Source organism: Anopheles ziemanni, chromosome 2 (assembly GCF_943734765.1).
Source record: "Anopheles ziemanni chromosome 2, idAnoZiCoDA_A2_x.2, whole genome shotgun sequence".
In the NCBI taxonomy this organism is placed as follows: Eukaryota; Metazoa; Arthropoda; class Insecta; order Diptera; family Culicidae; genus Anopheles; species Anopheles ziemanni.
Genome location: NC_080705.1, coordinates 12,403,129 through 12,415,162, shown reverse-complemented (window position 1 = coordinate 12,415,162; position 12,034 = coordinate 12,403,129). Strand labels below are relative to the sequence as shown.

General features: G+C 44.6%; 1 protein-coding gene across 1 annotated transcript in view; it reads left to right on the top strand.

Annotated features, from left to right (window-relative positions):
• The first annotated feature begins 4,353 nt into the window (after positions 1-4,353).
• LOC131292982 (CD166 antigen-like) overlaps positions 4,354-12,034 on the top strand; it is a 147,808-nt gene continuing 140,127 nt past the window's right edge. The window contains exon 1 of the mRNA XM_058321063.1: positions 4,354-4,501. Coding sequence (XP_058177046.1) covers positions 4,354-4,501 — 148 coding nt within the window. The remainder of the gene's footprint in view (positions 4,502-12,034) is intronic.

Sequence of the window (12,034 nt, the reverse complement as noted above, 5' to 3'; positions counted from 1 at the left end):
AGCCGAGAATATCCGCATTCCATTCATCACGGGCTCATCGTGTATTCCCGTCGGGAAGGGAAATCAATCAGGATCAAACCATTCAATTCATCCGTAGATAATGTGCGGGTGTCATGATGATATCCTTCCCGTGCGTCCGACACGTGCAGTACCGCATCGATACTACTCCTCATCCGACGGACCCCCTAAGGCGGGGGAGTCGCTGCGACAACCACGTCCAGCCACGTACGGAATCTAATGAAGGTATTCACCTCCGAACTCTTACGCCCGAGGCATGGCGACAGCCCTCCCCCCCGGCATGACAAACATATTCTTCACCTTTTGTTTGACGACAAACAGTACAGGCTGCCACTATTTGACCTACCACCCGGCCTGTCCCGGTTTGACCTCTTGAATCAGTTCCTTCCTCTTCTCGCATGCAAGGGCATGATGGGGCCAAAATTCTATATTCATTTCCAATCGACTCCTGCAACAAACGGCATAATAACGTACGAGTGTTGGGTTTGCGAGGGGGTTGGAGCGATTATTGGGAGGGAGAAAAAGCTCTTCCAACCCTGTTTCAGCCCGCCTTTCTGGCCTAAACACGTGGCAATTTCCGGTCACGATATTGTATCACGGTGGACACGTGAGTAAACATGGCCGGTTGAGCGAGACGTTTTGTCGGCGAGAAAAAAAACAGCGAAACCGGAATCAACCCGACCGTCGAACCGGCTCCCGAAAAGTACGGACTGAATCGAAAGTCAATCGGATATCGAAATGCGGCTCCGAGATTGCTGCGCAGGGACCGTAGACCGGGTGACGATCCGGACGAAACGGAATGATTACTGCTAATGATGTTAGTTGATAAATATGTATGAGCTCCATCCAGCATCGGTAGCGAGTGCTGGCGTGGGTTACTGGGTGGCCGGTGGTGAGTTTGATGGTGAATTTGAATTGCGATGGGTCGCCCGGCGTACGGAACGGATTGCAAACGGAGTGAACCGCTTTTCCAGCGCACTACGATCGATTTCCCTTTTACGGTGATATCGTGCGACCTACTTTGGCATTTCGCTCCGTCGCTGGGATATTCTCGGAAAAGAACCATTTTTATCTGCCAACTTTCGTACATAAGGATAAAGAAAAGCTGCGCTGCATGAGATACTTGATTGAACTCTCGAAACACCCTGGAGGGCTTGAGAACCATTCAAACTATTCCAACAGGTCGGCGGGATTGGAACGCCATCGATTAGTGCGCCGACCGGAAGAAAATCATCCAACACGTACTGCGTGTAGTTTCGAAACACTTCCCTCCCGTCGTCGAACTTTGATCGATTACTCGCGGACCCTTTTGCCGAAACAATCCAGCAAACGGTGCCGCAGTGGCTGAAATTGGCGCAACTTTTATTTCGGCCGTACGCATTTTCCTACCACCGTTGGCCTGCGAGCCTCTATCGGATTCGGCTAGTCCCCGGGAAGTTTCATAGCAATCCATTGGAAGTGGCACAGTTGTTCCGCATGGATCGTTTCCCGGTTACGAGACGTTCTTTTGCGGCGCGATAAAAGAAACTTTTCCGCCCCGGATCACACAGTACCGAGGTTTTGTTGAAGGGTTCCGTTCCCGGAAGAAAACCCAGGGATCAAGTGACTCGGGTGAAAGCAAAAATAAATAAAAAACGAAGGGAACGGAGAGAAAGTCCTTGAAACAGGAGCAACTGCGGCACGTGAATTGTTTGATAAAAATGGAGCTTGCAAATAATAAAATGGTTGATCGAAATAAGCCACCCTTGGAGTGGAAAAAGGGAAAACGCAGAAATCAACGGAGTCGGCAGCGTTGCCATAGAAATACGCCCGCGCACTCGTGCACACATACACACCGATCTACGAGGACGCATAAATAGGAATAGTAAAATTCTATTTCCGCCTTCACCAGAAGGGAGAAAACTTTGGTAACTTCATGCTATTGCTGCGGGACCAACAAACACACAAATTTAAATCCCTCCCCCTATTGCTATTTCCCGGGGACGTGTTCCTGTGTGTAGCGGTTTGCTCCTGTGACCTCCCCGTGTGCCCTTGTTCCGCTGCGTTGACGATCGTCGTTGCCAAAAGTTAGCTACATTCCTGCAAACCCTTCCGTATCCCCTTCCCGCCCCATTGGGTGTTCCGTCTGCGGTGGATGATGGAGTCTTTCCTGGTGGGCGTTTTTTTTTTCACGTTAACCTTCTTCTTTGCATTTGGTCTCACACACGGACATTATGGTGGCGCTGCGGGGGAAAACTTTTCCGCATGCTGTTTCCACCCAATCCACCCATTAGCCGAACCATTGTGCGGGGTGCGTTGGAGAGGGCACGGGATGGGGTTCTATTACTACACCGGGACACCGGAAAATAGAAAAGCAATTTTCCATCGATATCGGGATGCCATCGAAATAAACTCCCACCCACACGCTCCCCTCCCCCACGCCGATGGTAAGGGTGGTGAAAGTTTAAACAGGAAATTGGGAAAAAAGTTATCCCGAGCACCATAGATCATCTCGGGGTGGTTTCGTATCGAATGGCGTAAAACAGGAAAAACTTTCGGGTCGGGCAGGGAGGCGAGGACTTTTCACAGGAGCAGTAGCCACATTGCGCTGGCGAGAACAAAAAAAAATTCAAAATCCATTCCGTGCTAAACTAGTCCACGCTGTGCCATCCACCGGACTGGGAAGCAGTTTAGTGGCCATTCCCAACTAATTAGAGCGATTATGTTGCTCAGAAATGTTGCACTTTTTTTGGTTGCTGCAGTTTGTTAGAGCGTACTTTGTTCATCGGGTCCGATGTTGGATGGCGGTTGGGAAAGTTCATGTCGGAAAATGTTTCACCAGTTCGGTTTGTCGCTTCGGCATTTTCGCGGGGCAAGTTTAAATGCTGGAAGCAATTTTTGGCTCCCCATATCGTTCCTCGGTAATTTGGGGAGATGAGTTAAATTGATTTTAAATGTGTCAGCTAAATGTTGATCACACCGTGCAACAGTTTTCATGAAATACAATGTTGCTCATTCAACCTTGGCTGTTCATTTAACGGTGGTTAAGTAATTATGGTAAAATAAACGACAACTACAAAACGCGAAACAAGCAAGAGAAATATATTTGTAGCTTTTCAAACTGGTTTGAACATAAAAATCTTCACGTACAGCATAAATAAAACGCTGTCCCTTACTTCTTCGGTGCGATCACCAAACAATTTAATCGCTAGGACACTTTCCAGTTTACGTTCTTTGGAAAGTATACTTTCTACAGCCCGAAATGGCCCGACAATACCATGTTCGCCTTCATGTTTGCCTATCGGCCACATGACTCCAAAGGAAAGAGACAGAGAGTACGAGGTTCGTAAAACGCTCCATAAAAAGCGCAGCCAGCGCGCTACGTTATTGTTTGTCTCGTATTTCACGACACTTAATCCTTACCACGGTTTATGGACAATGTCATAATTTAACTTTCTTCGCGGTACAAAACAACCGCCCCACTCCGTTGCTCTTCCGATTTCCGAGTTTTAGGCCCCGTGGCCGAGAGATGTCTTCTTCAGGCCCGCCCCGAAAACGGGTCATAATTCAAGTTTCAATTTTTCCCGTCCGTTATTTTAACGTATCCCCCACTGTCTTTGTTCTTTCGCTTTCGTTCCAGATCGTGACCGGAGATTCGGTGAGCTGCGCGAGGGAGTCATAATTTATCCAATCGAAAGCCGCCCGCTTACCGTAGACGTCGTCGTCGTAAGGTCGTGCCCGTAATGTGCGGTGGTGATAACGCGAGAACATGCTGCAGAACCATCGAATCGGGCTTACAATTCATGGCCGAACGGAAATACCCCGGGACAGTAGTGTCAGCAGTGTTCGGTGAAATATGTGCACCGCCGCCATTGAAGGGCTTTGTAGGACGGTGGGCGAAAGTCGAAAGTAAAACGTAATTAACTCGTTAGCCGCAGCAAAAACATTATCCCGGTAGACAAAAAGTCCCGCCGCTTCCGGTCGGGAAAAGGATAACCATTACTTTCCCGAAAAGCAGGCTTTGCGCAAATGTTACTGTATTTCTTTTACTTTATTTGCAGAATCATTGAATCTGGTGAAAGACGTCGATTCGTTGCAGATAAATAGTGGTAAAAACAAGTCTGTGATTACTTGTGAAATGAATCGAATCTCTCTAGCGTAGATCGATAGTGTTGATGAAAACTTTCCGAAGGGAGTGCAAAAATAGTAATGTGTCCTGTAGTTATTTTTTTCCGTGTCAGATAATGTGAAGCTTGAAATTCGTGTGCTCTTCTAATTAAGTGAAGCTCGGGATGCGAGTAACGTTTCGTACTTGAACCTCGGGTGCAGTTCAGCTGAAATTGATGCGTTGACCCGATGATCTGGCTGGTGAAAATGCGACGAAAAATGAGGCACAACATCGCGATCAGGTTCAATCGAGTGTTCAATATCATCTTTATCAATATCATCATCGTGCAGTGTACGGTCGGGCTTCAGCAAACGGCGGTCGATAAGGAGAAACATGGTGAGTTTCAAACGATGGATCAATATCTAATATTAAATTATTTCAAACATTTTGTAGGTTGACACCAAATGGTACCAAATCCTTTAAACAAAAACATTTCGTAAATTGAATCGATCAATATTGAGAAAAAGTTAATTGACTGTTGCAAAATTAATTTTTCGATTCACCGTTGCAAGAAAGATGTCTTATTAAAAACAAAAAAAAAAATCGCAAATGAATTTTCAAAGCGTCTTTTGCCAGAAGCGGTTGTAAAACAAAACAAACAATCTTCCGTTTAAAAAAGCAACTGTACATAGCTGTCGCGGGTTGGGCGACGCGGAAGAAATTTGTCGCAACCTTCCGATGATTCCTGTCAACTCGATTCGTGTTGTGTTGTGTTTTTTTTGTGTTTGTGAAGCTTTTTCTTCCAACCGAAACAATGCAAAACCTTCACCCGGAAAACGTCCGGTTGATAAATATTTTCTTGTCGCAAGGCGCTCGGTGGCCATCGGGTTTTGGGACGACGCTTCCCGGAAGGCTCGGCAACGTTCGGTTCACTTACTTACTGTACGTTGTCTGTTTATTGTTTCGCTACAGTGAAGCCAAACCGCGAAACCGTATGCCAGTGCCATGCCATGTCGACCGGACCGGACAACATCCGGCGCCCGAAGCGATGGTTTCGTCGCTAACCCGTTTCGGTGACTTCTGTTTTTGCAGAGGCTCGTCGAAAAACAACTGGGTCGCATCTGGTCTAGGGCGAGGGTATAAAAAAGGAAGCAATGTTTTGCCACCAAGTAAAGACACAGAAGAAATACTCGACGACCACCTTGCCTCCGGGTCGAAGACATCTTACGAGTGACACAATAAAAGAGGAAAACTTAATTTTCCTGTTGAATTTTCGTGCTCCTGCAGCAGTTTCAAATTGAGGGTTGAAAATGTTTTTTAGCATGGTTTTGCACGATAACAGAGATTAAAGCTGATTTTGCAGCTTGAAGTTACTACTCAATAAATCCCTCTAAGAAATCGCACCAGGTAGTTTTGATCTTGGTGGATAGTTGAACGATCAGTTTTTTGCTGATTTATTCTTCCTATTAGTAAATCAATAATATATTATTTCCTCGAGTGAATCAACACTTCGGGCAGTATCATTTGAGCGTTGAAATCTGGCAGATTTCTTTTGTCGATTCTTATTAAAGTCATGCTGGTTGTGATGGGGATACCACAATCAAATACCACCGTACATCCTACAGCAGGCGCAAAGTATCAACCGTTTGCCCAGCTAGGATGTTGCGTTCTTTCGTGCTTCGTTCGTTTGCTCACCGGTCGTTTGTCAGTCGGTTGCCTTGTGTTTGATGAATGAATCAACGAAACGTGTTGAGTGAAGTGGATGCTAACGCCGAGTGTCGTCACCGCTCCACACCGACGACATTGAACGAAAAAAAGCTTATCACACACTTGGGCTACAATGATTGATTGAGAACTTGTTGACGTTTCCCAGCGCGTTCCTCCATCGTCCAATGCCGATCCGTCCATCCCGAGTCTCTATTTGCGGCCAAAATAACAGCGTGAATCTTGTGTTGTACCGGGTTTCGGGGCGAGAGAGAACGTCTGCAAGGTAAATCATTTCGTTACGTTCGCAGCGTCTTCGCACCTGGATTCGTCAGAATTTCAGATTTGAAGCCCTGGTTAAGGTAAGGCAGCACCCTCTAGCACATTGGACAGACGGCACTCAGTACAAGGACTCAGGGGGGGTATGGCGCCCTTTTAAAGTATTAAAGATGTGCAAAACGAAGAAAAATGAGCTGTGATAAGATTGATTGGAAAGTGAAACCGCTCGAAATGGAAACGAAATCCCATCGGACTTAGTGCAAACGAGTGGCCTCATTGCGAGCGAACTGGAATTGGAAGGGATTAGGTGACTTTTCTCACCGGCAGCGCCGTGGTTGGTTGATGATGAACGGTTTCAAATTGTTATGACTGTCCGCTGACGTCTTAAGACGTTATTTTAAGTGACGCGTTCCATTCAGTGAGTTTACTTTTCTACGTTTTGTTAGTATAGTTTCGTAGAAAAATTGAAATCAAATATATTTTATAAATTTTAATGGGGATGAAATTTAAAATCATCCCAGCGAATTTTCAAGAAGCAAATTTTAAAGAGTTCATTCAACATTGTTTTTTTATGCTTTGACTGCCTTTATGAATGAAAAACTGTTATATTCTTTTCTTTTGTATTCAACTTTGAAAAAGTAAAGGTGATGTTACATTTATCCGATAATGTCTCGATAATCACTGGGCGTCTCCATTTATTTAACAAGTACTGGGCGCCTCCATTTATTTATCAACTACTGGGCACCTCCATTACCGTATTTCATGTAACTTATTGAACAAACGAAATGATTATGGAGAATTTCAATTGTTTTAAAACAAATTATTTTTAAAATGAATGAATGAATGGCAGTAAATTATGAGAAACATTATTGATGTTCAACCATTGGTAGTTTTTTATACCTCTTCTTCATCGATCGGAGAAAACGCACACGCTCTACAGAAAGCGCATTAAATGTATCCCAAACATGCATTCTACTTTTTGCTCACTTCTCAAAATGTCGAGAATCAATGCGCAGCCCTTGTTGCTAGCAGGAACGATTCGTTACGGGCAAATAACATCGTGTCAACGTAAAGCACCAGGCGCCTCCATTGATCAATACAATTCAACCACGCGTGGAATGGGGACTTCTTGCTGCCCGGGAAACAGCGACGATATGAAACGCTTTTCCAGGAAAGCAATGTCTGTCTATGATTCTTTTGTTGCTCCGCACGTAGTACGATGTCCTTCCAGTATTGTTTTCGCCTCTTCGCACCAACAGCCAACGGACCTCCGCGATGAAATGATGCGCTCGAATGGTTTAGATTAAAGTGACTGATCACAAATGGGTTGAGTAAGGTTAACAGTACAGTATGGTGGTAGGGAGTGTTTTTGCCGTTGTGCTCAACTGTCACCGGGTATTTCGACGGAAAAAACAAAGAAGCAATGTCGAGAAAATAAACGATATTTATTCTAAATTGCAAGCAGAAAGTGTGCACGAGCTTTTCGGGGCTACAGATGGTGGATGAAAGCTCGCAGAGGTGGAATCTATATAGCAGTTGAAGGCGTGGGACAGCACACAAGAAACGAGACTTGTCGATTCGATGTCATATGGCCGAGGAAAGCGAGACAGAAGGCAAGAATATACGGTTAAAGGCCCTGTGGAGTAGAATGCAGACGCGTGGGATATAAGGATTAAAAGTCAATTTCAGCTAGTCAAATGCCTTTACCCAACGAAGAATTTCTGCAAGTAAAACGGAGTGAAAACCTCCTCGTGGAAATAAACGCAAGAAAACGAATGTGGAAAAAGAGATTGTGAAGCGCAACAACCTTTAGTGCTCTGGATTTCTTCATGCTGCTCGGTGTTTTCGAATGTTTCAGGCATGATATGATGTTATGTTTCCCGCATGATATGTATTGGTAGGCATTTCTTATTATTTTGCTTTCTCCAAAATGGGAGTAGATAAAACTGAAAACATCCTACGTCACTCCAATTTTACTTACCTTGAAAGGTTTTGCTGAGATGTTTGGGGTTTTAAAAATTGTTGCTGAATTGTTACCGTCCTGCAATTATATCTGTGATTGAGAATAGTATTTGTAAAATCAAAACATCAGATCTGAACAGATATAATTTTTTAGCTTTTCGAAACACTCACAACTGTCTTACGCCATCGAACAAACAGAACATATCACAACCAGAAGAAACCAAAGCAACTCCCGTCTTCGATTCAATCCTCGGGCATGTGAACCGAACCCGCATACATGTGCACACTACTTGAGAGTGTGGGAAAAATCTTCTCCCATCCACTTCCATTACATTTTCTTCGACATTGATTTAAAGCCACCGGGTGCTGTGAAGTACCGTCCTCCGGGAGGAGGCAACAAGAAATCTGGCTTCGCTGAAGGCAACGCCAGTGCTTCTAGCGCTACAAGCTTTTGCTCTGGGTTACTAGTTTTCCCTCAAAAGATACCGTCAACCGCCGGGCGGTAACGTAATATCTCGAGCATTACCTCGACGCTAACGAAGAAATATGATGTAACGAGACACATTTGATTCATACGTACACACATATAGCACTGGCATGTCATTGTAAAGATCCTCGCCCTTTTTTTCCACTTCGCCCCAGTACCAGCCACTTCATAGCAATTCGAGCCACCGGGCGCCGAGAAGGGTTTTGTGCGCGTTCTTATTGGAGTCCCGTCGAAAAGGGCATCGTGTCCTTTGGAGCCCACGCCCCCGGGTTCGGGTGAACTTGGAGGTGAAATTTTCATGACCCCGATAATATAGTGTGCTGTTAGAAACGGCTGCTGGCGAATCATATTCCCGGGAACGAGAGGCTGAGAAAACAACATGAAAACAACCGAGCCGTGTGAGTTCCGACCGGGAGGTTTGTTGTGAAATCTGATAAACCAGCAACGGGCGAGGTTTTCCCTCGAGTGTTCCCATCGCTGTAATTGACAATTAGTGGAGTGTATCCACTTTCCAGCGACCTCTGGCAGCAACGGTGCATTTATTGATGTCAGGCAGTAAATTTGTACTGTACAATTTTTGATATATTTATAGCTGAGATGTGCGTTCATCGGAAATGTTTTCGCAAATCCATGCCAGGTTTGAGATGTGATTTTCTTAGAATAATTACTGATGCTCACTTTGCTACACTTTGCTTACATCATCGAAATGGAGTTTGATTAAAAATTTAGATCCATCGCAAATATCCACATGGCATTTATATTTGCCGTGGGACGCATTTCTAAATTGTAATGACTAATGCAAACCTAATCATGAAAAGAAATACATTTTCATCTGTGCATTTGCCCAATTCAAAGAGTGCTTTTTTGCTCAAACATTAGATTCTGCCACTTTGTGCTTAAGCCTATTTTCTCATCCATTTATTCTTGTTTCTAAACCCACTTTACGGTAGACTAGTGTTTACCAAGCATGTTTTATTAGAATCTTACTCATCAAGAGGTTTCATGAAAGAGTCGTTTGTCTGTGACAAAGTTGCGCAGCTGCCGTTGAATGCTTTTTAGAAGCAGCTCACTAGTGGCTGCATAGAAAGTCATCCACCAAAAAGACTCACTCTCAATGCACTTTGTGTTAATTAGAATTACGTTTCTCGTTGCTTTTACTGCATCGCGGTTCCATTGCTTTTATCTTATTTGTAAAGGTACCACTCTAAAAGCGGTGAGCGTAAAAATGAAGAAAATGTGTCATTTTGGTTCTTTCATTAAGATAAATTAAGAAAATGTACACAAAACATACTGGCTGTACTTCAAAATCCATTGAGACAACGAAAAGGAGAACCAACTGTAAGTTAAAAAGTGCCAATCCCCTTTTTGATTTCCCTGATAATGGTTTGGGTACCCGGTTTTGGACAGCATTGTTTCTTCTGAAGGATCCCGGGTCCACTCTTTGGATGATTTTTTGTGTACCCTTCAAAGCGACCCAAATGAAAAGGATAACTCAAGATTGTAGCAAAAGTTCAGCACGTGCGACATTGGCAAATTGTGAAATCAAATTATCGCGGGCGGGGAACACATTTACGGGTTAATTATGCAGCGGATGGGAGCCGGTAAAATCATTTCCATTCCCCAACCGTCTCGGGTATCGAACCGGGAAAGGTTCTCAAGTAGGAAGTTGACTGGCCGGCCTGAAGGTCAGTGCAGTGGCAGCCGGAGGTGGGACCGCAAATTGGCAAAGAAATATTCTACGTTTCGAACAATTGCTTGAAGAAGCAGTCAAAAACCGCTCTCGGGGTAGATCGGCTCGATCAAGCGCCGGAAGATGTAGAGAGACCAAACGCGGGTGTTTAAATTTTTACGATTGCCCAATTCCGACCCCAAACGCGCGACCGAGAGGAAGAAAAGAAATAAGAAGAACCCTTTTTCCGGTTTATAAGTAGACCCCGGGGCTGCCCGGTGGAAACCTTCTTGCCTTCTTCCAGTTTCACGTCTTCCGCTGCCATCATTTGCAACCGAGTACCATAATTTCTTCTTCCGGCTAATCGCTGCCAGGACGATAACGGGCGCCAACGAGGGCAATGGGAAAGTTAATCTGGACAATTTATATTTACGCACTTTTAACGGTACGTTACCGGTCGGGGAGCCGGCGGAAGGAAGGAGGTGTTGTACCAAATTGCTACTACACTCCACTTGCCTACCTGTTCGTATCGCGGGGCGGTTTCGGGCGAAGGTAATTTTCCAAGAAAGAGCACCCCAACTGTCAGGCGGATCTACGTAACGTGCCAAGGATGGTTGAAGCGGGTTTAACGCCTACACGCTGGAAATCTCGTTGATTGGGTGGAAGGACACGGATTTTCGCACGACAAATCGTTGCACCCGAAATTATCCTCCGCTCTATTGCTACCTTTTATTTACCGAAAGGTGGAAGGGTTAACTGAAGCAAAAAGCAGGTAATATTAGCACCGTTTTTGCAACGGGGTTTTCTGTTGTTTCGGAGGACTCCTTCTTTCTGTTTCTGGCCCCTGTTTTGACAGGTTTCTTAAGTTCGTTTTTTGTACTAGGAAAATGGTTCACTTTGAATTAAATCGAAGAAAATTATTATAAACATGATCGCTTTTGTTAGAGCTTAAATTTTCCGAAAACAATTTTTCACACTTAGTAACACATATAACTTATGGTTCAGAACAAATTTCATCAAAAAGAATAATTTTGTGCATCATTTTGTGTGCTTTTAAGTAGACGTTACACTTATCACAAAGCAAAACTTCAACCTGATTGTGATACGTGGTTTTGTTGATGGTCGATTTAAAGGAAGTTCAAAAGGTCCTACGACCCCTATTAGCTCCTCCGTAAGCCGTTTTTCCATCTTCAAATGGCACTGGAAAATTGGATAAAAACTTTCTCAATCAACCAAAGCAGTTTAAACTATCTCATAATCCTACCTTTCGGAGCTTCATTAGCCCAGCTCGGGCCACACATCCCGGTCGGCTCGGTTAAGTTTGTGTTACGGGACGGTCCAGTTTTTTTGTGTGTGTTTGGGTGTCTACACCGTCACATAATCACTACGATGGTCATGAAGCCAATTAGTTGCCCAGAATGATCTGCAAACAAGGACTTTGAGAGCGAAGGCAAACGAAGAAAAAGAAGGGGGAAAGAACATAGAACTAGCCATTCATATCCATCCCGTCCTGTTCACAGTCCATCGACCATCATCGACCGTTCGTTAGATCGAAGTGCGAGGCTGGGTCGGGTGGGAAAATGGAGTAAAGGAGGATTACTCCGGCACAAAACCGTGGGTTGTGGAACGCTTTTCCGGCCAAAAACACACACGACGCCTGTTCGTGAAGGGGAGAGCAGGGTTTAAAGTTTTTTGTCACTGTTTAATACACTTTAGCGCTTGCTTGCTGCTTTGTATCCCGTGGTTTTTTGTCTTTGTTAAGTGAACCAAGCACCTTGAGGCTCCCTTGGGCTAATAGGTTTACGGGAGCGTTACGGTGATAGCTTCA